This window comes from Carettochelys insculpta, chromosome 19 (assembly GCF_033958435.1).
Source record: "Carettochelys insculpta isolate YL-2023 chromosome 19, ASM3395843v1, whole genome shotgun sequence".
NCBI classification, from domain to species: Eukaryota; Metazoa; Chordata; order Testudines; family Carettochelyidae; genus Carettochelys; species Carettochelys insculpta.
The window spans coordinates 26,738,396-26,763,467 of NC_134155.1; the positions used below are offsets into that span (position 1 = coordinate 26,738,396).

General features: G+C 59.1%; 1 protein-coding gene across 1 annotated transcript; it reads right to left on the reverse strand.

Moving 5' to 3' along the window:
* Positions 1-16,578: 16,578 nt before the first annotated feature.
* On the reverse strand, positions 16,579-19,152 carry FZD9 (frizzled class receptor 9). Its single transcript, XM_075013469.1, has one exon. It carries the CDS (start codon positions 18,961-18,963, stop codon positions 17,050-17,052), a length of 1,914 nt encoding a protein of 637 aa, XP_074869570.1. The 5' UTR covers positions 18,964-19,152; the 3' UTR covers positions 16,579-17,049.
* Positions 19,153-25,072: the final 5,920 nt, after the last annotated feature.

The following is a 25,072-nucleotide window of genomic DNA, read 5'->3' on the forward strand; positions in this document are numbered from 1 at the left end:
GTGATGGGTAGGGTGACCAGCCAGCCTGTATTGGGCAGGACAGGCCCGTAGGTGGGAACCCAAAAAGGCTTCCCTGCTTATTTTCTGATTGGGACTTCTTGTTCCATATTTGGGCTGTTCCCCCTCAACTTCCCTTAGGCTCAGGGGAGCGCTGACAGCTGCCGCCTCCCTCCTGGCTCCCCCGGGCTTGGAGGAGCCGCCCCGTCCCCGTCCTGTATTTGGGACAGGGAGATGCTTCCTGGGAAAGGAGCAGGGCCAAGCAGGGAATGTGTGGAACACGGGCCTTACTGCAGGTGCAGACAGGCAGACGTGGGGCCCCAGCGCACTGAGGCCACTAGTCTGAGCTGTTGTGTCCTGCCCTTCAGCTGTAGCTAGTAACCTGATGCATCTAGGCTGGGAGGAGAAAGCCAGCCCCTAGCACTGCGCTCATGGGGGAGCAGGTGTCTGGGCCTGACCTCCAGGCAACTGGCTCCTGCTGCGCTGAGCGTGGCAGGAGCCCTTGGGCAGGCCAGTTTGTGAGCCCCAGGGGCTCAGCGACGGGGCCCGGCAGGGAGCAGAGCTGTGGCGGGCAGGGAAGGAAGAGTTCAGCTGTAGCTGCTCCAGAGCAAAGGGCCTGACATGGGGTGGAGCCAGGCTGCGGGGTCCAGCAGGGCTCAAGTGTGGCCAGGAGGCCACAGAGCGTGTGTCTGTCTGGCACGAAGAGGTCTCGGGTCGGCGCTGAGGCAAGGATTGCACATGCCATCCGCTGCCTCTTCTCCCTTGCCCTGCGCCAGGGCTCCTTCCCACAGCCAGGTGCTGCTGCTGCTGCTGCTGCTGCTGCTGCTCCAGGGGCAGAGCCAGGCGCAGCCATACAGGGGCTGGTGGGGGCAGGGGTGGGTGCAGCCGTGCGGTCAGAGCACAAACAGAGCATTCCTGAGCCAGGCAGGCGTGTTCTGCAGGAAGGTTGTTAAACCAGGACATTGCCCCTTGTGCATGCCCTACCTCTGCCTAGCGTGGGCACCAAAACTGGCCTGGCCCCAGCTCAAGAAACTCCCTCCCCACAAAACTGACGGCACCAGCCTTAGACCCGACCTATCACCCAGCTCCAGCACTGAGCTCAGACACACACCCTTTGCCCAGCCTGGCACTGTCTCCAGAACCCACCTGCTGCCCCTCCTTGGCACTTGTGCCAGAGCCCACCCCCTGCCCAGCCTGGGCACTGGCATGAGAGCTCACCTGCCAGCCAGTCTGTGCACCAGTACCATGGCTGCCCCAAGAGGGCTGGGCACTGGCCTTGGTATCCACCTCCTCCTGGACCCTGGAACTCACCCCCACCCCATCCTGGACACTGGTGCCAGCACCCAGCTGCCACCTAGGCTGGCCACACAGTGCAGGGAATGGTGGCCCCTGCCCATTATTGTTCAGCCAGTGGTTCTCTGCAGGGATGTGGGAACGGGTGGAAGCCGCTGTGGTCCTGACCTCTGCTGTCCTGCAGCCCAAGGAGCTGAGGTTGCAGAGTTACCTGGATGGGACTCACCTCTGCTGTAACCTTCCACCAGTGGGGACCTGGGACTCACCTGTGCTCGTGTCCGGAGACTTCAGAGGCTGACTGCAACTCCCAAGGCTGGTTGCAGCCTTGGCGATGCAGCCAGCATGAACTCTCCTCCCTCCGTTTTGTTACCTGATGTCCCACAGGGGAAGCCAGGGACCAGGGTTCCCTGTAAGCTGTGCACGTGAGTGACTACCTAGGAGAGATTCAGGTGCTGCCCAGCTGATTGGCAGTGCACCCACAGCAGCAGCTTGTGTTTCTATGGGTGGTGCGCAGCCGCACATGCCTCAGTGCACATAACAACATTGATTCCTCCTGTGGATGGAAAAAATCAGCGGGAACGCTGCCAAAACCCACCCCAGCCGCTCCCACCCCAGGCCGGGGGTCTGGTAGGGGAAGACACAGGCGTTCTGGCCAGGAGGCCTCAGTCATATATGCATTCATCCCTTTGCCTACCACAAAGAGCAGCTGAGCTGAATGGCTGTGACTAAATGCGCTACAGAGCAAGACGACTCCTGGCTGCCTGCATGACAGGGCTCTCGAAAGCCCCAGCAGTGCCTGGAAGGGCCAGCTGAGATCTGGGACGTAATGTGCTGGGTGCGAGTGACAGGCAGAGTGAGCCAGCCCCTGCCCCAAGGCCTCACAAACAGGGAGGAATGGGAAATGGAGGACAGAGGGGAACTGACTTGCCCAAGGCCTCACATTTCCTCTGCTGTCGTAACTTTGTTTTAGCCACTGGCCCAGTGACACAGAGCTGCTAATGTGCCACTTCACCCCATAAGTCCTAGTATTATGACCTTGGGCCTGCGAGGAAGTTGGGATCTTATTTGCTGTGTTACGTTGCACATGAGTTCTAGGCTCCTACAGTCACCTGCATGTGCTTCCGTTTCCCTGGGCATTGTACTCATACCGAGGGGTGGTGAGCCTGTCGGGTGTGCTAACCTCCCACACCTACCCAGTGGCTGACGCCCTTTGTAATCGGAGCCAGGCAGAGGGGTGTGAGCAAGTGACACCTCTTGTCTGGGAAGCAGGGCAAAGGCTGGAGGAGCGCCTGGCTGCGGGCCTGGGACCAGCAGCTGGAAGTGGGTCAGTCTCAGCTGGCCTGGGAGGCCAGCTCTGCCCCTGCCCTGCCCCCCGCCCCCAGGGGTGGATTGTACTGATGGCTTCTGGTTTCTATGCTGTCGAGCTGCTTGTACACTCAGCTGGGCCAGGGCAAGGTGGGAGGGGAGCCTGGCTCCAGGCCCCCAGAAGGGGCAGGGCTGAGAGTGGAAGGGGTGTGTCCTAGAGCAGTCACCCTTAGTGCTGCCCAGACCACAGTGCTGGCCCCCACCTCCCTCAGAGCCCTTTGAAACACCAGGCCCTGGGGCAACCCCCCCTTTGCCCCCCTGCATCAGTGGGCCGCTCCACACTGTAACCCTGTCAGCTACTGCACCTGTGCTACTTGCTGGCTGAGCATTACTTTGGGCTGCGGTTGGGGTGTAGGGTCCAGGGACTCCCCCACCCCTGGTGACAGGACCCACCCTCCCCAACATCATCTGTCCTCCTGCGCAGGGTGGTGACTGTCCATGTACCTGGCATTTGCCCTTCACGCATTGGTGTTTAGCTCTGCATATTTAGCATGAGTGCTGCTCTGCTCTGTGTTTGGTTTACCTGCATCTGAGGCCAATGTATGTCCTTCCTGGGAAGCTACCTGCAGCACTCCAGACTAACATCGCTGACTCAATCAGCGTTAACCAGGAAGCATTTAGCAAAGACAATGTCCACAAACCATAAACACAGCTTGAGTTCCATCTCTGGCTCCCTTGTTTACCAAGGCACACAAGCTGTTTGAACTGGCTGAATAGTATACCACAGAGAAGCATATTACAACCTCTGCAGCTGAGTTTGCACGCTCAGGGACTTGCCTACGTCCTGAAGGGTAACAGTCACAGCTCCACTGTTCAGGCTTCTTCACGATCCTCACTTGGGAGCATTCTGGATATGTGAACTGGAATTACAGCCTCCCTTGGGCTAATGCCCGGGCCCCAAGACTGCTTCCACAGCACAGCAGAAGGCTCACTTGCTGCCTGCTCCAAGCTCAGTACATGAACTTTCAGCACTGTCTCGTGGAGGCCTGACCTTCAGATGTCTGGCGTCGCTGGCAGGCTCGCCTGTATAGGCCCCTGGTGGACCCAGCTCATTCTCTGTCAGCACTGCTGAGCTCTGCTTGTCTCTCTAGCTCACACAATGCTGGTCACTCCCAGGCCACAACTGAACTGGCCTTGCCCACATGACCTCCTGGGGCTTCTGTCTGTCTCTACAGCACACAGAACCTGGCTGAGCCTCGGGCTACATCTACATTATGAGATAAATTCAAATTTACAGCAGTAAGCTCGCTATTACATCACTGTCTTCACTTTAAATCCCATTAGCTCAATCTAGTGAGCACTAATATTGATAGCACAACATTGTTAAAACCAGCTGGGTGCAGCGTCAAGTTAGAATGTAAGAGTCCAAATGAAGGCCAGTGTGGAAACGCCATTTCTTAAAATCTGATGCATTAGCCTCCAGAAGTGTCTTCTACGTGACCCACAATGCTCTGCTCTGGCTGCTTCTGCTGCTGCTGCTGCTCTCCAGGTGCGCAGGAGTTAGGTGACAGGTAGCCTGTGACTTTGAATTCGGCACCAGGAGGCCCATGGCTGTGTGGTGATGCTTGTATTCGTTCGTTCTTAGCAGCGCTGTGAGCGCCTCTACCCAAAATAGCCCAACAGCAAGTTCCTGGTTCTGGCTCTACATTTGCAAGCTGAGCACTTGGATTTTTTTCAGCACTGGCACCACACTCTGCCCCACCACACCGTCAGGCAGCTAGGCTATGGGGGGGTGCATGAAAGAGAGGCTGAGAAACTTCTTTTCAGCTGTTTACATTTTGTGCAGGGCTCCTGTCCTTTCCCCACAGGTGTGACACCTGCACCCAATCACATCCCATGGCTAGCCTCCGATCCCACACAAAGACGTGCCGGTCAGTCAGGGCTGACCATGCTGCCAGGCAGTGCCGTGTCCTGGCTTGGGTGCGGCGAGGGCTCCAAGGGGACTCCGGGGGGAGTGGCCCCCAGCAGCTACGATTCCTGGGGGGCTTGCTGCCACGGGGGAGGGACTGCTTTAACCGCCCTCCACCCCCACCACAAATGTTCTCAGGGGTCATTTCAACTGGCTCTGCAGCTATGGTCCCCACAACCCCCCTACCCACCTCATGAAAAGATTTTCAGGGAACAATTTCAACTGACCCATCATCCTCCACTCCACCCAACCCCCCTGGGATGAAGAAGTCCAGCCAGTCAGTCGGGTTGGGCTTCCTCACCTGAGCACCACCACTTGCTGAAATTTGGAGGCCAATGCTGTACAGTGTAGCGGGAAGCCAAAAATCTTTCTCCTAACTTTTTTGAGCCTCTGTCTTCACGCTTTGGCCCCCTTAACAAAGAGACGAGTGGGTGGTGGGCCACTTGAGAAGACTCAGACACGTTGCTGCACTGTGAGCCCATTGCAGACACCTGCTGCTTTTTGTAAAATCTTTGATATTTCTGTTGTGAAAGTGAGAGATTTCAGCCCCACCCCATTTTGGAAACCCAAAATCTTTTTCCTCACTCTGCCGAGCCGCTTTCGTCACGGTTTGGCCCCCTTACCACAGGGAAGCAAGGGTGGTGGGCATTGCATCTGTCATGGAGTGTTGGCGGGTCCCCAGGCCCTGCACCTCGTCCGCAGGCAGGAGTGACTCTCACTCAGCAGAAGAACAGCAGGTTTATAGCTGACAGGGGCACAGGGGCCTACAGAAGAGTCAGTGCAGCCAGCAGAGACAGCCAGTCCAATTCATTTTGGGGAGAGAAGGCCCTGAGGGGGTCACCCGAGCCAGGGCCTTGCCCCCTCCTTTGTCTCTCTCTCGCCCAGCCCAGCCCAGCTGCTTCCCAACTCCCAGTTCCAATTCAAACCCCCTCAGGCTCCACCTCCCCTTTGTCTGCCGCCCAGAGGTGTCACCTGGTCGCCAGGTTACCCCCAGCAGAAGCCCCACACCCTGTGTGAGCCACACATGCACCTATCCCCGACTCCATCACATCTCTCCTCCAGCTTCCAGACCAAACTGAGAGGGGTCACTCAGCCGGTGACCTGGGGAAGTTCGGGGCCCACTTCACATGACAGGGCACTGGTTGTACCCTCAGTGCTCCCCTTGATGTGTACCACCTCCATGTCATAATCCTGCAGGAGGAGGCTCCACAGCAGGAGCTTGGCATTGGCCTCTTTCATGTGATGCAGCCGGGCAAGTCCCAGTGGTTCCCTCGGGTCAGTTGGTCTCCCTGTTTCTGCCTCTGATCCATCAGCAAGTCGGGCAGGCAGAGCCCATACAGCTGCTCCTGCACCAGCAGATCAAACTCTTCCTCTCTGTTCTGGGCCCCTGCCCTGTCTGCCCACCAGTCCATACAGCTGCTTCACAAATGTTTGGAATTCAGACATTATCCAGTAAATGAAGGTACAAATGCTTTCCACCCTTGGCATTTCGTCATACAACCAAAAGGATTGGGCGCCTCAGTTTCCCCTTCCATACCAAACAATAGGTTTGCAACGTTCCTTCTCCTATTGCAAGACTAGTTACAAGGAACAACAGTGACATTTCAGAATTACAGACTCCTTCAGCATACTAGTCATACTTACACATCAATGTCAACATGTTACATGGTTCCTTCCAAACATTCAGTACATGGTACAAGTCTAGAGCTTTTGGTAGCAGCACCCACTGGTTACAGCAATCAGTGCAAGGAACAAGAACAAACCCATTGCAATTGTACACTGACATTGCTCTTAGGTAGACCACGACCATGGCTGAACCTCCTGGAGATTCTGTCATTTTATGGCTAAATGGCTGAGGTTTTTCCTTTGTGCAACCAAGTTCTAATCTTCCCCCTTACCCCGTGGGGTGGGAATCTGATCTCTCTGGGTGTGCCCTCCTTCTAACAAGAGCTGGGCCATTGCTGATCCTCAGAGAGACTGGCTCCTCCCAGCTAGTCTGGAAATTTGTATTTTCCCAGATACCAAACTGCTTTCTGAAAGCTGTTTTGTGAATCCCACATGCAGAATCCACAGGAAGGAATTGCTGTTTATCCCTTACTGGCCCATCACTCCTTTGTCCTTCTACCTCCATGCTTCTGTCCCCTGGAATCAGAAGCGGAGTCCGTTACAAGAACACAAGTGTTTCCAGCATCTGCAGATAGAGAACTACTGACCCTCTCCTACATGCTATGGAGATTGACTGTACAATTGTTCCACTCCACACACTTAGCCACACAATCTTTTCTCTGACCCTGAGACCCATTGTGATCACTTCCCACCACAACCTGAAACAGGACTATGCTCCCTGTACTCTGGTCACACCCAGTCACTTGGTTATCACAGAGCTGCTCACATTCCCTTACAGCTTTCATTTTACCTGTGTAAGGAATGTGCCAGCAGGAACTCAAGGCTGCTGAAGCCTGGGAGGAATGTGTCTCCCAGAGATCATTTGCATGAGAATGCAAAGGTGTGCATATGTGATACCTTGTAAACAAAGCCTGATGGGGAGCAAGGAAGCAATGAGGTTTTGTCTGTTGTAAACACGTTGTAAAAATCACAATTTATGCTAACAAAGTATAAGAATTGTGAAATCTCACCAATGCTCCAAGTCATTGTGGGGGACAGGGCAGTCATCATAACTGCATAAGATATGGATGACACAGGGCTCCCATGGTTTAAGATGTTGCAAAGAAGGGAAAGATATTGATTAAAGTAATTAGTTGAATGCTTTTATTTTGTGGGCTATTTAGTTGTGTAACTATAAGCTTCATTTTACTAGCTCTTTCCACGTGGTGAAAAATATATACAGATGCTAGTGTTTGTATTTTTTTTAGATTCTACTTTGATGTTTACTCAGGACTGCACTTTCAGATTGTATCTGCACTATGGTTCTGTTTCAAAAGAATGGTTTTTGGAAAGAATATCAAAAGATGCTCTTTCAAAATAGAGCATCTAAATGCATCAGTGGGGATCAAAGATTTGGTCCCTTCTTTCAAAAGGTCTCTAACACAGTTTCAAAAGAGAGCGTCCACATATGCCAACCCACTCTTTCGAAAGAGCAGGGGCAGGAAGTACTATGGGCAGGGTCGCATGGTGGGTGAGCCCTTCCAGAGCTGCCATCCGCAGTCCCTTTAAAGCTCCCCCCAGGACCTCAGCCTGCACATGCCAATAGCCAGCAATCCTGTCCCCAGGCAGAGTGAGAGGCATCGGAGGTGGCATCCTAGTCCCCCATGGACCCCAAGCAGTGCCCCCCACATTGCAGCCATGGCTAGTGCCCTGGCCGCAGTTCTGGCTGCTGTGCTGCAGTGGCTCCGGGTGGCCACCACGGTAGTCACCCTCCTAGAAGCCATCCGAGGGGTGCAATGCCCCCAGCCGGTCCCCCGGGTCATCCACCATCTGTGGAGCTTCCCCACAAGCAGCGACTGGTGGGACCAGCTGGTGCTGGAGGATTGGGGCAATGAGCAGTGGCTACAGAACTTCAGGATGAGCAAGGGGACATCCCTGGAGCTGTGCCACTGGCTCGCCCCAGTCCTCCAGCACACACCTGAGGCCGATGCTCCCCCTGCACAAAAGGGTGGCCTTTGCCCTATGGAAGCTGTCCACCCTGGACACTTACTGAGTCATCAGCCACCAGTTTGGGTGGGCAAAGACACCATCGGGGCCATCCTCATCAAGGTAAGTTGTGCCCAGCTCACACCTAGACTGCTTGTGGGGGGAGAGGGGCAGCCTGGTGACAGGCACTGTTGGGAGAAGGGTGGGCACCCAGGGCCACAGCCAGGGATGGGGGCAGGCACCCCGGGGGCGGGGATGGGGATGGGGATGGACATGGGTGGGCAAGCTGCATCCCACCCCATGCTCATGAGGCCCCCCCCCGCATGCCCTGCAGGTTGTCCAGGCAAACAAGAAGGTGCTTCTGAGGCAGCTGGTGCACTTCGGGGACCTGACCGACGCCATCCAGGGATTCCGGGAGCTGGGCTTCCCCCCACAGCTTTGGGCCCTGGGTGGCCCCCACATCGCCATCTGGGCCCTTGAGCACAGCCGCGGGGCCTGTGTCAATTGCAAGGGCTACCACTCGGTGCTCCTGCAGGCCCTGGTTGATGCCAATGGCTGGTTCCAGGCCAGCTACGTGGGCTGGTTCGGCCGTGCCCACGACGCAAGGGTCTTCCGGAACTCAGGGCTGGGATGGCTTATGGCCGAGGGGACCTTCATCCTTCAGTGGGAGCGCCCCATCGGGGGCACTACAATGCCGCCCTGCATCGTGGTGCACACGGCCTACCCCCCCGCAGGCCTGGCTGATGCGGCCACACACTGGGCACACCCAGGCGAGCCAGGACCTTTTCAACGAGCGGCTGAACCACGCCTGGAACACGGGCGAGTGGGTGTTCGGCCTCCTCAAGGGGCATTTTAGATGCCTCTACGCCAGGCTGGAGGTGGCCCTCCCCAACGTCCTGGTGGTGATCGGGGACTGCTGCACCCTCCATAACCTGCTGGAGGCAAAACATGAGCCCTATATTCAGAGGTGGGCCACCAAGGCGGGATACGCATACGAACAGCCCCTGCTGCCCTGTGCCAACAAGCCCAGCAGGATGGGGTGTGTGTTAGGGAGCCCCTGAGCCAGGCCGTTGAGCAGGGACCACAGTACCCGCCCCCGTGCACACAATCTCCACCCATACCCTGCACACACACACACCACCAGCACCCATGCATGGGGGGACACAAGGTAAACCATAAAAGTAAACGTTTACGAAAACGGAAAACTGTGCCCCTCATTATTCAGGGGGAACTATATACACATGTGTGTGTCGGGAGGGGAGCTGTTTACATAGAGGGAGGGAAGGTGAATGGGGAGCCGGGCTGGGGGGGGGGGGGGGGGTCCTCACCCCTCCATGGGGCTCGATGGCCAGGAGCCCCCATTGCCCACACCCACCCCCTTCCTCCCTGGGTTTGGGGGCCCTGCCAGGGCCGGGCCAGGAATGGCAGCACGGGGAGGGAAGGGTGCTGCTCAGGAGTGATCCCCACACCTGCGCTGGGCTCGGCACAGGGGGCATGGGGGGGCCGGGGGCTTGACCTCTAGCTGTCTGGCCCTGGCCAGCAGGGTGTGGGCCAGGTGGACGAGGCTGGCTGGGGAGAGCTGGGGTGGGACCAGGACCTCAGGGTCAGCCTCGTCGGGGAGGGGCCGTGTGGGAGAGGCAGGGGGATTGGGGCGGGGGGGGGAGACACTGGGGGCGAGGGGCTGCACAGGCGACGGGGGGTGTGGGGGATGGTGGAGAGGTGACGGGGGCATGGTTGTGGGAGTGGCCCACAGGGGCAGATGGCTGACCACAGCCTGGGCGAGGGTGTCCAGGTTGGCCGCCGCCCGGTCCCATGCCTGCCGCTCCATGGCAAGCCACTCCCGCACGATGCCCATCAGCGCCCTCCCGTATGGGCCATGTCCCCTGCCTCCCCCTCCCTGGCCTGGTGCCGCTGGCGGAGCGACCAGCGGCGGCCCTGTCTGGGGCCTGGGCTGCTCCCCCTCGCCCTCCATGGTCGAGCTCCCTGGGCCCGTTGTGGGGCTGGTCCGGCTGCTGGAGCTGTGGAGCCATAAGGGGAGAGGACCAGGCCGTTAGGCCCGGTGAGGGACGCCCCCCCCAAACCCCAGTGACCCCATCCCGGCAGCCCTGCAGGGACTGCGTCTGGGGTTCCCCGTCTGGGTTGCGGGCGTGCTGGAGTCCCTCTGCAGCCTGGCGGCCTGTGGTGCTGTCCAGGCTGTATGGTGCTGAGTGCCACACGGTGGCCCTTTGAGGCCGGGGTGGTGGGACCATCTGGCCTCCCGTGTCGTGGGCCTGGGGGTCCCTGTGGGTAGGCTGTAGCCACCCTGTGGGGGATTGCGCCCCCCCGCACCCCCGTGGCCGCCTGCGTGCACGGCCCATACCTGTGGGTCCCTCCAGGAGCCCAAGAGAAGCGCGAGCTGAGGGGGCCAGGCTGGATGGCCTGAGGAGACTTCGATGATGAGCCCCGCCCCCACCCCTTGCTTGCACCCTCGTCATTGCTGCTGGCTGGGATCCATGGTGGCCGCCTGCGGGTGGCTGGAGGTCTGGGGTGGTCCTCCTCGGTCCCCGTCCCCTGCTGCTCCAGCTTCACTGGAGGGGGGGTCCGCTGTGTTGGGGAACACGGCCGGGGCCGGGGGGGGGGTGCCGCCTCCTTGGGCCCAACGAGGCAGTCAAGATCTTTAAAGTCGGGGCAGCTGGTGGACATGGGTCATGGTGCCAGGGAGGCCAGTAGGCGGGCTGGAGCGTCGCCCTTTTTGGATGGCTGTGCAGCAGCGTGGGCTCCCTGCTGCCTGCACGCGCTCAGCTTCCTGCCTGAGGGCTTCTGGGGGTCTGCATCCTGCCATGTGGCTGGACGCTGGAGCACAGAGCTCGGCTTGTGCTGTGAGCAGTGTTGCTGCCTGGCAGCTGTGAGCGGCCATGGAGGACTTGCTCTTTCGAAAGAGCAGGTCGTGGAGCGCCTACACTTGCTCTCTTTTGACATTGTCTTTCGGAAGTGGGCGCGTCTCCCATCCCGGGAGCGGAGGAGCGACGTCAAAAGACCGGGGGGGTGGGGGGGTCTTTCAAAGTTAATTTTGAAAAAGCGCCATGTCCATCTCAGCCCCGTGGCTTCAATCGAAAGACCTCCGTCTGCCGAGCCTAATTTTGAATGCGCTTGGTAGTGTAGATGGACCCTCAAGGTGACAGCTAAGGCCACCAAGGCTGTTTCTACACAGGCTGCTCCCTTCTGAAGCGGCACACTAAAACACGGAGCGAAAGATGCTAATGAGGCGCGGATGCAAATTCCCTGCACCTCATTAGCATAACGTCACGTGATTGGGAGTCCGGAAGACCATTCTTCTGGACTCCGGAACGCTGTGTAGAAGCGCGGCCCCGGGGGTCGGGGGGGCTTCCAGAAGGAAGTCCTCCCTCCAGAGGCCCCTTCCCGAAAATTTGTGTCAGCAAAGGTTCTGCCGCACGTACCCCATGGCCAGGATTCAGGGGTGCCAGTGGGAGGCTGGTTTATCATACAACTTCCTTGGGGTAATTTTCCTGCTTCCTGCCAACTGCATCGCACTGCATGTCAGTGCCCTTGGTCACACCCCCCCGGCAGGGGCACCCAAAGACACCTGCCATTGCCACAAGCCCTGACTGAGCAAGGCTGCCACGTGGTCTCAGCCAAGTCCCTGAGCACAGCCCTGAGTTGCCCTCAGCACTGCTGGCCCCTCCCGTGTGGGATCTGGCCCGTGGCATGGCAACACATGGGACACTCAGTGTGTGACATAGTGTTGAAAGGAGTTTTATTTATTGCCCCCATGCCGCTCACCAATCCCCTGCCCAGTGCCTGGGCTTTGACAGCAGCAGTTTCTGCTTTCCTGAGCTACTTCTCCCTGCCTGCTGCCGCTGGGAGACCCCCACAAGCAGCAGGAAAAGAGGGGTTCTGCTGCCCCAGCTAAGCAGTTCAGCACCCAGCTAAGCAGCCAGCTCCGGGCCCCGCCCAGCTATAGCTGCACATGACCTGTACGGTGATCAGGTCTTGCTCCAGTCCTACATGTTTTCCAAGCCGGGTCCCTGTGACACCACACCTCTTTCTGAGGCTGCACCGGCACTGGAGTACTGCGCCTGTTTGCCTTCCCGGTTAACCCAGCGTGAGTCACTCTGCGCCTCTGCTCGCCTTGCAAGTGGTGAGTGGCACCAGCTGGTGACCTCAAATAGACTCAAGCTGAACCCACCTCACTTGCTCTTAAACCAAATCCAGAGAGTCTACGCAGAGATGGGCCTGGTTTCACTAGTGCCGTTTAAATTCACGCTGTAGGTTAAACTGGGGCAAGTTCCTCCTGTACCCAAGGGCTGTGGCAGCATCCAGGCAGCCATCCGAGGGCAGGTTGATGGCTGAGCCAGTCGTGCGATGAGAGGGAGTCTGCGTCACAGGGCCCATGCAGCGCCGCAGAAGCTTCACCTGTTTCCAGACTTCCCTTGCGTTTGCATGGGAGCAGACAGTGCCAGGGGGTTTTTGAGGTGCACTGACCAAGCTGGCGAAAAGCTCCCCTTACCCAGCGCCCTCCAGTGCTCCTCAGTGCAATGTCTAACACCTGCTGCGTGCGGTGGCTGTCAGACTTTGAAGAGCACTGGCCACCCCAAGCCAGGGAAACGCAGCCCCCCAGGGAGCTGATGGAGACTGCAGGAGCAGGGGGGGGTGTTCTCCCCCCGTGGGTGATGGCAGTGCCAGCAGCCACTCCTGTTCAGAATGGGCGAGACAGACCCATGCTGCAGGGTCAGGGATCTTGGACCGGGCTGTGTCTCGTGCAGGTCACACAGCTGCAGAGAGAGTGAGGAGACAAGGCACAGCCATGTCTGCCCATCCATCTAATCCAGGACTGGCTACTGAGCACTCAGCACTCGAGTACCTGAGCATGTGGCCTGCCTGAGGCCAGTCCTGAGCTGAAAAGGCTCATTGCAAACTCACTCTCAGCCATGTGGAGCTGGGCTCAGCTGATCAAAGCAACCAACTTGCCGGGGGTGGGGGCAAGGAGTTGCCCAGCACCTTTGCATATTGTGGCAATGAAAGATCCTCATTCAGCAAACAGCCCCTCTAGCAGCTGGCAATAGCCATATGTCACGTAGGCAGAGCAAAGACTACCTGGTGTGCCAGAGCGGCCCTGTTCTGTGGGAGACACTCACTAGCCAGCTGTTGCTGGAGGCACCTGGGGAGACGGCTTGGGGGCCTCTCACCAGGATGAGGCAGAAGGGAGGAAGCCCAGTGCTTTCCAGCCCCGCACTCAGACCCCGTTCCCTGTGGGATGAGGACTGTGCTCTTGGAATCCAGACTGCCCCACGTGCCCCATGCCCTTCCAGCCTGCCCCACATCTCTCACGCCCCTTCAGCCTGCCCCATGTCCCTCCAGCCTGCCCCAGTGCAGCATGGGTTGGAGGTGAAGCTCTTGAGGCGAGCATGGGGCAGACCAGAGGAGCTGGTGCACATTTGGTAGCCGTCTCCAGGCCTGCTTCTTCTCCACAGCCCTCTTGCTGCTAGGACAGAGTTGGGCAGCCACTGGGCTCTGTCCCACACCCTCCCCTGCAGGGTGCCCAGGGAGGAGACGGCAGCTGGAAATACTGACAGGCTGTGCTGACCTGTGCACGGAGACCCCAAAGCCCAGGGCACAGAATCTGCTTCCGATACTTGTCCTTTGCGGGCAGCAGCTGGCGGGAGTGCCTGGATGCACGTCCTCCTTCCCTCATCCCAGGCACCAGCCTGAGCAGCCCCACAGGCACTAATGCACCTCCAATTAGCTGCCGCTCCTCACTCAGGCCAGGTGCAAGGCCCTACCTGTGCACCTGACTACCCAGCAGTGCATCTGCCCGTCCCCAGTGCCACCCACCTCCCCACAACCCTGCAGTGCAAGTCCCTGCTGCCTGCACCTGCACCCTCACCCCAAAACACAGTACCGCCAGGCTCTGCTCAGGGGCTGACTGAGACCCTTGCAGCCTCCAGAACCCAGAGGCTCCTGGCAGCCTTGGGCCACCTTCCCAGGGGGAACCGCAGGAGGTATGTGGAGCAGGACTGACTCCTCCACAAGTTCTGCAGCAGTCTCCAGTCCTATGGCTCATCTTCCACCCCCAGGGCCGAGAAGACAGCCCTGGACAACCTACCAGGGAAGGGGAGGGAAGATGCTTGGGTCCCTTCTGGCTTCTTTATAAAGTAACCTGGGAGCTTTGCTCTAAATCAGAGGCATCCCCGTACCTCTGCCAGCTCACTAGAAAGCAGCCAAGTCTGCCTAGTCCTAATGGGGGCTGCCTGGGAATGTAACCCCGACGTCCTGGCTCCACACGTGTTGGTTAAACAATAAAGATGAACAGGGAGTAACCCCAGCCCCAGCCCCAGGTTTTAGACTGTGTCCCTGAGTCTCCCTGCCCAGATTTCACACTCCTGGTTCTCCTGCAACTGCTCTCCAGCCATGGCAGCCCAGCCCATTGGTGCTAGCAAGGCCACTCAGGGAAAGCCCTCATGGGACAAACGCTACCAGCCTCCTTAGTACCCTCAGAAAGGGAAAAGTGGCCCGAGCTCGCAGCACGTTTAGTGTCTGCAGGGGCACCACAGCAGAGGGTGCAGCTGACCTCAGACTTCCTTAAGGGGGCCCAGGACTTCACTAATGCCACCTTTGTGCTCCAGGGCAGCTTGAGGGCACCCAAATTTCCCATAGAAACAAATGTGAGGGCCCCAGCCTGGGACCTGCTCTTGCTCCCGCTACTTCCAGTGACCGTCTTGTGCACCAAGGGCAGAGGATCCAGCCCTATTTGGTACATGCCCCACCAGTGACCTGTCTACAGCCAGGAGGGCACATTCAAGCCTGTCCCCGCTGCAGCCCCATGCTCAGCGCTCACACACAGCCACGCCCAGGGACCAGCAGCGTCAGGCCGCGGTCACAGCACACCAACACAGCACACATCCAAAGGCACAGCTAGGTTCACACAGCTGCACCTCACGCTTGGGCCGAGAGTTCCTCCCCAGATCCCGAGGGCAGCTCCCTCCCCACACCTCCAGGGAGCGCAGGCCACCAGCTGAGTGCCAAGGTGCTGGCGGGACAATGGACAAGCCAAAAGGGGACTGTAACCGGAGCAGAGGATAAATTTAGCAGCACAAGTTTCCATTGCCCGCACCTCCACGCCGACCCACTCCCTCAGCCCACAGCCCAGCTCCCCATGCAGCCCCCGACTTCCTGGTCAGGGACTAGAACAAGCCATCAGATGCCCCCTACACTCATTCTCAAGTACCACCTCTGCCCTTTCTGACACTGAATACTCGTCTTTTCCATGTTCCATCCCCTAGCTTCCCCATCCAAGCAAATGCAGGACTCTTCGGGGGACAGCAGGCAGCGACTTGCTTCCCCTCTGGTGCTGAAGGCCCAGGGCTCTTCCCACGTAGCTGCTCGCCTGGCACTGAGCTCTGGCATTATGAGGTCCCAGCACAAATCACCTACGGGAAGAGCTGAGTGGAAAACATTATCCATGAGCCTGACATGTGGCATGAAACGCGGCCTCCTGCGGCAGGAGCGGGGTGGGTGGAGCACAGTGCCAAAACCAGCGCTGGGGAGCCACGCGGTTCCCCTGCCCAGGCAGGGGAAGGGAGCCTCCCTTGGGGGCTGAGTAACCCAGGCTGGCTCCAGGAGTGAATTGTGCAGCCAAACAAACAGCCCTGGACTTAAGACTGTCCCGGTGCCCCCTTGCCTCCCAACTGGACCAGTTTACAAACAGCCCCCCGACTGCTCATTGGCTGGCAGCTGCAGGCTCTCCCCAGGGGGGTATGTTTCCAGAGCTGCTGCGGTGAAACTCCGGTCAGTGTGAAGAGCCACAGGTCCAGGCCACAGCAGGAGGCTGCTGCTGAGACTGGCAGAAGCTGCCATGCGCTTTGCCTTCTGCCCAGGGGAGCTGTCCTCTGAATGATGCCTGGCCTCCTGGCCCGCCATGCAGGCTGGGAGTCTGGGATTTTCCTCGGAGCAAGTGCACCGGCTGTACCAGGTGCACGAACCAGACGAGGGGAGCAGTTCAGCACAGCAGAGAGCCCAGCAGAATGGGGAAGGACCGAGCCGCGTGGGGAGCCCAGAACTAGAACAGGAGGGGGATGGGCTGCCGGTCAGAGCTGTGGGGGGACTTAGGAATGGACCAGAGGGGTAGCTGCACTGTAGGGTCAGGCTGTGTGTGCAAGTGGGTGCACACTCACCCCATTCACCAGCACTGTCGTCCCCTCTGGCACAAGCAGGACAGTTGTTCTCCATGAACTCTGCTGAGTGCCCCCAGTTGCTCACCACCCCATGCCACTCAGCCAGGAGATGAGCTGACGGCGTTGTTCCATGACCACTGCTAAACAACCAGCCCGCTTCCCTGCCTGGCCCTCTTCAGCAGCCCGGGGGTCACCCACCCAGCCCTCAAGCTTGCCCAGACAGCAGGAGGCTCAGTTGAAGTAACACAACCAGGGTTTATTGTTTCCATTCCTTGCAGCTAATGATTAAAAAAAGTTCTAAAATAAATTACAGAATTAAATAACCTGCAGTTGGATTATTCCTCTCCCCTCCCACCCCAACCAAGAGCTAAACCACTCACTGGGCTTGGCAACGGCAACCAAAACAAAACACTCTAGGGAAAGCAGCTACCGGTTTTGCAGGTATCCCAGCACCTGGGCCAGGACCCTCTGCCAGGGAGCTCCCTTTGAGTTCCTCAGATCAAGCACCTGGGCTCATGGGTACATTCACCCTCTCACAGTTCCACCTGTTTTCCCCACTCCTCTGTTCGGCTCACTTGGCTCTGCATGAGCGCCAAGCTGTTGGCCAGTCCTGTCCCCCAGAACAACCGGGCATGCACTCAGCAGGAACATTCTCCTCCCTCCCAGTCCCTTACCCATGAGAGGTTCTCTGTGCTTCATCCACAGTCACAGGGAGGCCCAGGACTAGACGTGCGTGGGGTTGTCTAGGTAAGGGTCTGTTTTGGTCATGTGTAACATGACTGTAGGGGCTTTGTAATGGCAATGCGCCCCAGTACAAGTGACTCCGCTGCATGGCTTCCCCCTAGTTCTCATGCCCAGTTTTCTGTTGCACAGGCTCTGCCAGGTCTGGAGCGTCTTGGAGCTCCACACCCACACACCACTGGTTATGCCCACGACCAGCGACATGAAAATCTTTAGCATAAAGACAGCCATGGTGGGTACTGAGGCTTCCAGGGAGCAGTGGGCACTGCGTCTTCCAGGGAAGACCACGCAGCCATGCTCCAGTGCCCTGAGGTTCCAATAATCCAGATTGAGCCGCTCGTAGAAGTAGCAGACGATGACACACGTGGCTGGGACGGTGTACAGAATGGAGAAGACCCCAATCTTCACCATCAGCTTCTCCAGCTTCTCTGTGTTGGTTCCTCCTGTCTTCATGATCTTCCGGATGTGGAAGAGGGCGACAAAGCCAGTGAGGATGAAGGAGGTACCAATCACCAGGTAGCAGGAGAGCGGGATGAGCACAAAGCCCGTCAAGGCACCCACATCCATGCTGCCCACGTAACACAGCCCGGTCAGCTCGTCTCCTGCCACCTTCCTCATAGTGAGGATGACAATGGTCTTCATGGCTGGGATGCCCCAGGCAGCCATGTGGAAGTAGCTACTGTGGGCTTCAATGGCTTCATGTCCCCATTTCTTCCCAGCTGCCAGGAACCAGGTCAAGGTCAGGATGACCCACCAGAGCGAACTGGCCATGCCGAAGTAGTAGAGGATGAGGAAGACAATTGTGCAGCCGGTGCTTTCCAGTCCTTCCTGGATGACGTACAGCTCCCCATTCTCCCGGTCACAGGCTATATTCTCCGCCCCGGCCACAGAGCGAATGAGGAAGGCCACAGAGTAAACATTGTAGCACATGGAGAGGAAGATGATGGGTCTCTCAGGGTACTGGAACCGGTGTGGGTCCAGCAGGAAGGTGAGCACGGTGAAGGCCGTGGAGATGAAGCACAGCGTTGACCACACAGCCATCCATATGAAGGCAAAATCTTTGTCCTCCCGGGACCAGTAGACGTCCACCCCAGGGGAGCATTTGGGAGCACAGGAGAGGCTCTTCTCCACATACTGGAACTTCTCGGGGTTTTCACATGACCCCAAGCTGTTCGGCCCCCTGCCCTCTCCAGTCCCCGAGGGCCTGGGTCTTGGCGCCACTGGGAGCATGCCCTGCCCCTTTGGGGTGTCCCCAGCCGTCACGTTCTCAGGTGCCTCCATGCACAACGCATTGGGGTCATTCTTGGTGGGCAGCTTGCTGCAGTCCAGGGACTCCGGCCAGCCAAAGTTAAACTGCTCCATGATGGGGGCGCACTTGTGCCGGGCCTGCTCACACATGGGTTTGCACGCTGGGATGCTGGTGCTCACCTGGTGAGTGCACATGGGCGCATAGAGGGAGCAGAGGAAGAAGCGCAGGTGGATGTGGCAGCCGTACTCCACCAGGGGGGCAAACTCGTGCAGCTTGATGGCCGCCTCCTGCTGGCTCTCGTGCCCCATGTAGTTGGGCATTCGGGTCAGGTTGTAGCCGATGCCCTGGCACATGGGGATCGCGATGGGCTGGCAGCGGGCCTCGCGCCCGCGCTCCATGTCGTAGGAGCCGATCTCCAGCGCCGAGCCGGCCGCCCCCAGCTGGCACAGGAAGGACAAGGTGAGCTTCAGGCGCAGCGCTGCCATGGCCGGTCCCGGGCCGCCCGCTGCCGCCGGGGCCGGGCGCTGCCAGGGCGCTACGCAAACGCGCCCGTCCCGCCCCAGCGCGCCGGCCAGGCCGCCCTGCCCGCCGCCGCCGCCGCCGCCGCGCCTCGCCCCGGGCTGGGCAGCGCCGCCGGCCGCCCCCATGCGGGACCGGCGCGCCCGCCCCGCGCAGCCCCGGCGGCTCACAGCGGCGCCGCCGAGCAGCTGCCCCCGCCGGGCGCCCGGCCGCGCCGCGGCTCCATGCGCCGAGCACAGGCGGAGGCGCCGGCTCGGGACCGGGACCGGGACCGGGAACCCGCCGCCGCCGCCGCTCCTGCCGCCGCGGGCGCTGAGCCGCCACCAGCCCGGGGCCGCTACACCCCCGGGAGGCGGGACCGGCCGCCGGACCTCCCCCAGGGCGGGGCGGCGTTAAAGGCGCCGGGGTGCGGCGCTGCCCGCCCGAGCCGGGCAAGAGCGAGAGCCCGCCCCGCCCAGCGGCCGGGGGCGGCGAGGTGATCCCCGTCCCTTACACCCCCTGCCCCCTGCCCTTACACCCGCCCTGCCCTTACACCTCCCTGCCCTGCCCTTACACCCCTCCTGGCCCTGCTCTTACACCCCTCCTGGCCCTGCTCTTACACCCACCCTGCCCTTACACCCCCTGCCCTGCTCTTACACCCCTCCTGGCCCTGCCCTTACACCCACCCTGCCCTTACACCCCCTGCCCCCTGCCCTTACACCCGCCCTGCCCTTACACCTCCCTGCCCTGCCCTTACACCCCTCCTGGCCCTGCTCTTACACCCCTCCTGGCCCTGCTCTTACACCCACCCTGCCCTTACACCCCCTACCCTGCTCTTACACCCCTCCTGGCCCTGCCCTTACACCCACCCTGCCCTTACACCTCCCTGCCCCCTGCCCTTACACCCCTCCTGGCCCTGCCCTTACACCCGCCCTGCCCTTACACCTCCCTGGCCCTGCCCTTACACCCGCCCTGCCCTTACACCCCCTGCCCTGCTCTTACACCCCTCCTGGCCCTGCCCTTACACCTCCCTGCCCCCTGCCCTTACACCTCCTGCCCTGCTCTTACACCCCTCCTGGCCCTGCCCTTACACCCGCCCTGCCCTTACACCTCCCTGGCCCTGCCCTTACACTCCCTGCCCTTACACCCCCTGCTCTTACACCCCCTTGCTCCTGCTCCTACACCCCTCCTGGCCCTGCCCTTACACCCCCTGCTCTTACACCCCTCCTGGCCCTGCTCTTACACCCCCTGCCCTTACAGCCCCTGCCCCTGCTCTTACACCCCCTTGCTCCTGCTCCTACACCCCTCCTGGCCCTGCCCTTACACCCCTCCTGCCCCTGCTCCTACACCCCTCCTGGCCCACCCTGTGCTGCCGCTTTACACCACCCCCAAGCTCACACCCCTCCAGGTCCACAATGCATACCCTGGCCCCTTACACCTTGCTACTGTCCTTACACCACCCGCTCCATCTTACACCCCTCTTGGCTCACCCTGTGCCCCCCTGCCTTCTTACACCCTGCTGCCCCTTACACCACCTCCTGCACCTTACACCTCTCCTGGCCCACCCTGCACCCCATGGCCCCTTATATTCCCCCCATCGTCCCTGTCCTTACACCACCTCTTCCATCTCACACCCCTCCTGGCTACGCTGCACCTCCTGACTCCTTACATCTTTCCTTCCAGGCTTACACCACCTCTTCCATCTAACATCCCTCCTGGCCCACCTTGCACCACCTGCCCCATTACCCAACCCCTGGCCCACTTGCACCCCCTGGCTCCCCTAATAACTGTGTCCTGCACCTCCAGCCTTAGAACCAGAGAATTATCAGGGACTGCAAAGGCCATCTAGTCAAACCCCTGTGAAGATGCTGCTTGCCATTTCGAGCCCGCTGCCCCATCCAAACACCAGCCTTGGCACCCCCGCTCTCTCACACACACTGAGAAACACCCTCTCAAACACACAGACACAGACATAGACATGAGTGTGACCCCACGCTCTTACACACTCATACAGGTACGCTCCAGCACCCTTATGCCCACAGCCACACATAGACCCATTCCATTGCCTTACACACAGACAGCTAAATGCAGCTAGAGCTACATGCACAACACCTGGACTGGCGCTCGCACATGTCTGTGCGCTCATGGGCATGCTCACACACAGAGGATGCCCCCACTCACGGATAAGTAGCCTTGCATATACAGAGACACACACACATATCCCCTCTCCTCTGGTTGACCGTGTTCATGACGTTTCAATAGCTTGAGGAAAAGGCAGGCGATCCCCAGGGAATTCTTTGCCCTGGCATAGAAGAGAGCTGCCCAGCGGTGAATGCAAGGGATCGGCTTGGAACTGCCTCCACAGCCTTGGCGCTGGGAGAGATTTTCAGGGAGGACCAACTGAGCTGAAGGATAATCCCTTGCTAGCAAAGCATGCCCTGTCCACTGGTAAAGAGGGTGGGGGGAGGGCAGGAGATATGCTGAATTCACCGAGGAGCACTTGTAAAGTGCTTTGAAGATGAAATATGCCACACAATGGACAGTGGCACACGCAGCCACGCCAAACAGAGCTGCTGAAGTGCTGGATTTCACACTCCAAAGCATGCAATAAACAAAATAGTTAAGAGGCAGCCTGTTGTTCAAAGGGCCGCGTTCTCCTCCTCCCAAACGTTCCTCTAGAAACGTGTGCCACTTCCCCCCAGGCCAGCTGGGACTGATGGCCTCTGAGAAAGGCTGGACCAGTCCTGGGCACCCGGGCTGCTGGCAAGCACTGAGCCACGCTTCCCCACGCAGGCAAGTCCTAGCACCAGTGTCAGCCCTTGGGAGGCCTGTGTGCTGGGAGCATCCAGCGACTGCCCCAGCTCACCCAGCTGCCAGGTGCCCTGTCTGTGGCTGTTTCTGTTTCTGGTTTGCCGGGTCAGTGCTGGTAGTGAAAGGTGCTGAGCCGACAGCCCTGGGGACCAAAGTCTGGTTTATCTACAGTGCTCACAGCAGCAGGACAGCTTCCTATCTGCACACCCAGCAGGTCTCTGCCACATGCACAGGCAAAGGCTGGCACCAGCAGAGACGCTGGCTCAGAGTGCTGAGGGCCAGGGCACAGGATGGCAGCTCCACACCCTGTCTCACCCGGGCACAGGCCCTGGCTTCAGCGAGACATTGGCATGGGTTGTGCTTTGCCCCCTGCAGGGCAGTCTCCTGCTTCTCTCTGGCCCCACTAAGACGGTATGTGGCACAAGGGAAGACATGCTCGAGGCTTCATGGCGTGCAGCAGGGACGTGGCTGTGGCTGCTTGATGATATATGCCAGGTGCTCTGATGCTAGTGCAACGGGCGGCCAGAGAAAACCACGAGAGAAGGCATTTGATGAGGCATAATTGCCGTTGGTTATTGTTAACTATTTGGGCAGCCCTGGGGTGAGTGGGAGAGGGTGCCTTACAAATGACGTTATTCTGGGGCCATTGGAATTATCAGGTGTATTGGACACAGACCGAGAAGCCTGGCTGCTAACCCCACTCCCACTGGCCTTGCTGTGCTCCTGAAGCACATTCTTTGCTTCACTCTTTTAACCCCACCCACTGATTTCTGTGGGCCTGCTTGTAGTTAGAGCTGAGCTGATGCGCTAGTGCTTTGCTGGAATGGGGCCTTTAGCTCTCACAAGTTGAGTTCCTAAAGTCTGAAGCTTCACACTTTGAGGTCACGTTTGAAAATGAACATTTTTAGCTTTGCCAGGTCTGTTTTTCCATCCGTAAGTTGGAGGTAATAATGTGCCTCCGGCTCAGAAGGCAATGAGAGTGTTCGTACAGCAATTCACAGATGGAAAGTGCCAGGGTTTAATTGCTGGGCTGCGCCCTGGCACCTCTAGACTTACAGTCTCAGTTACGAAAGTAAAGATATTGCTTGATCCATGACACCTGTTTCATTACAAATGAAACACTGGAAAATGCAATTTCAGCATTAGAATTAATTAGCATTATTAGCACCTCTTGATCAAAGCTGAGAACAGGAACATTCACTTAGCTCAGCAGCAAATGCCGGCGGGTGCTGTGACTCCCGGAAGCATGTGCTGGTCATACCCAAGCCACCCAGCACAGAACACTATTCTGTGTGAAGAAGGCAACTCCTCTGTCCTGTCCTTTCCTTTCTTCCCTTGTCCCCAGAGGGAGAAGAGATTTTGATGACAGGGCACCTGACGGTTTACTTAAAGACAGTCCTTCACATGCAGGGCGCGTACCTGTGAACCAAGCGAGAGCTGCAGACAAAGCGGCGGCGGCAGCTGGCAGGAGAGCTGGTGAATTCCCACACCTGGGGGTTGGGCTACCAAGCTCCAGGGAGCTTTCCAGGGAGGTGCCAGCTGCCCAGGGCACTGCCGTGGGGACGGAGCGGGAGGGCTTGGCCGTGGCAGTTGGAGAAATGGCCCACGCCCATTCGGATAGAGGGGCTGACAGATAGATGTGGGAGGAGGGTCACTTCTGTGTTCAGATGTTTGGACTTGGCCTTTAACTGAGCCTTGACCTAGCTGCAGGCCTGGCCTTGTGTCTGCAGTGATTGGTGGGGCAACTGGCAGGTCCCAGACCCTCCCTGCCCATTTGTATCTACAGATGAGGTGCGGGAGTGACAGGTAGATGGCAGCAGCTGCTCCCCTAGGGTGTGGGCAGCATAGGGCAGGGCAGGCTAAGCCTCCCTGACCCTGCCCCAGGCTCTACTCAGGTCCTATTCTCCCTCTCCACCTGAAGCCAGCCAGGACTCACGGATAGCCAGGAGTAACTTAGGCCAGCTGGGGGTGGGGAGAAGGCGAAGGTTGGGCCAGCAGCGTGGCCCAGTGCTGGGGCTAACGAGTTGCCTGGGAGGGCTAGCGGGCAGGTGGGCTGCAGATATGGGGAGGGGCAGCACTCCCTGAAGGGGGATTCACCTGTTGCCCAGGAATGAGGAGAAGCCAGGCTCATACGGACGAGGGTTGGAGAGGATTCCCAAACAACAGCTGTAGGCTTGGCACAAACCCTCGTTAGCACATACAGCCTGTAGCCAGGTGCAGTGGCCTCCCCCTGACTCAGAGGCAGAGGAGGCCTCTCAGAGACCTTGGTGGGCTGGCCCAGAACACCTGCGCCCCACTCCGCAGAGAGCAGCACCTGGGGCAAGAAGGAGCAGGGCTGGGCTCAAGGCTCATTAAAAGGCTGGCCTCTGAGCTGAGCAGGGCAGAGGCCTCTGACCCAGCTCCTGGGACCTGGAGTCAGGGGAACCGGGACAGACTGCCAGGCCAGCGAGAGCCACCAGCCAGCTGCCCTGACTGACCCAGAGGGCTGCAGCCAAGCCTGCCATTAGCCAGGTACCCCGAGTTCCCTGATCTACAGGGGCCCTTGGGCTTGCGGTGAACCCCCATTCCCCAAGGCCCCACTGAACCCCCACAGAGAGCCTGCCCGTGGCCAGCTACCCTGGGGGCCCAGATGGGCCTGGAGTCCTGCCTGCCACCTGCAACGCCAAGGCCTCAGACCTGCTGCAGCCCACAGCCCTGCCCCATCCACTACCCAAACCACATGGAGGTGCCCGACCGGCCGGACCTACCAGCTGCCGTTACCCAGAGGAGACCTGCGTCCCTGAGCTGGCAAACACCCCGAGTGGGACCAGGCGCTGCTGGAGATGGAGGCAGGAAGTGGCCCGGGGAATGCTCCACCTGAGCCCTTGGTCGTGTGCTGTGGGCCGGGAGCCCCACTACCCAGCTCACAGTGAGAGCTGTCGCTAGGGCTCCAGACCGGGACATGGTGGTGGAGTGGGAGGGCCTGCATCCCCCTACCCCTACCCCGGAGAGGCAGCCCCTCGCCTCTCCCAAGCCACACCGCTTTGGTGGACGTTTGTTAGCCTGCTGTCCCTCCCTGCACCAGGGCTGGGCCCCCTGACTGGTGGCCTGTCACCAACCCTGAACCAGGGCCTGGGTGCACACCCTGCTGGGCAGCAGCCCTGTTGCAGGGGACAAGGTCCCAAGGTTGGCTGCATGCAGACTGGGGCAAGGCACGGAGGCCCACGCCACCCAGAGGGGCCGCCCGCCACGGGCCGAGATTGTTACACAAGGTGGAGAATGTGAGTACCTGATCCCAAGCCCTGAAACAAGGGGATGAGAACGTGCCTCAGTCATTAAAACAATTGTTTCCCCATCCCCTCTTCTCTGTCTTATTTGCTCCTACATAATGGAAATGGATAAACTGCTTAAGTAGCTGGTGGACGGCCAGGAGAAGCAGCAGGCTGCCGAGTTACAGCAGCAACAGCA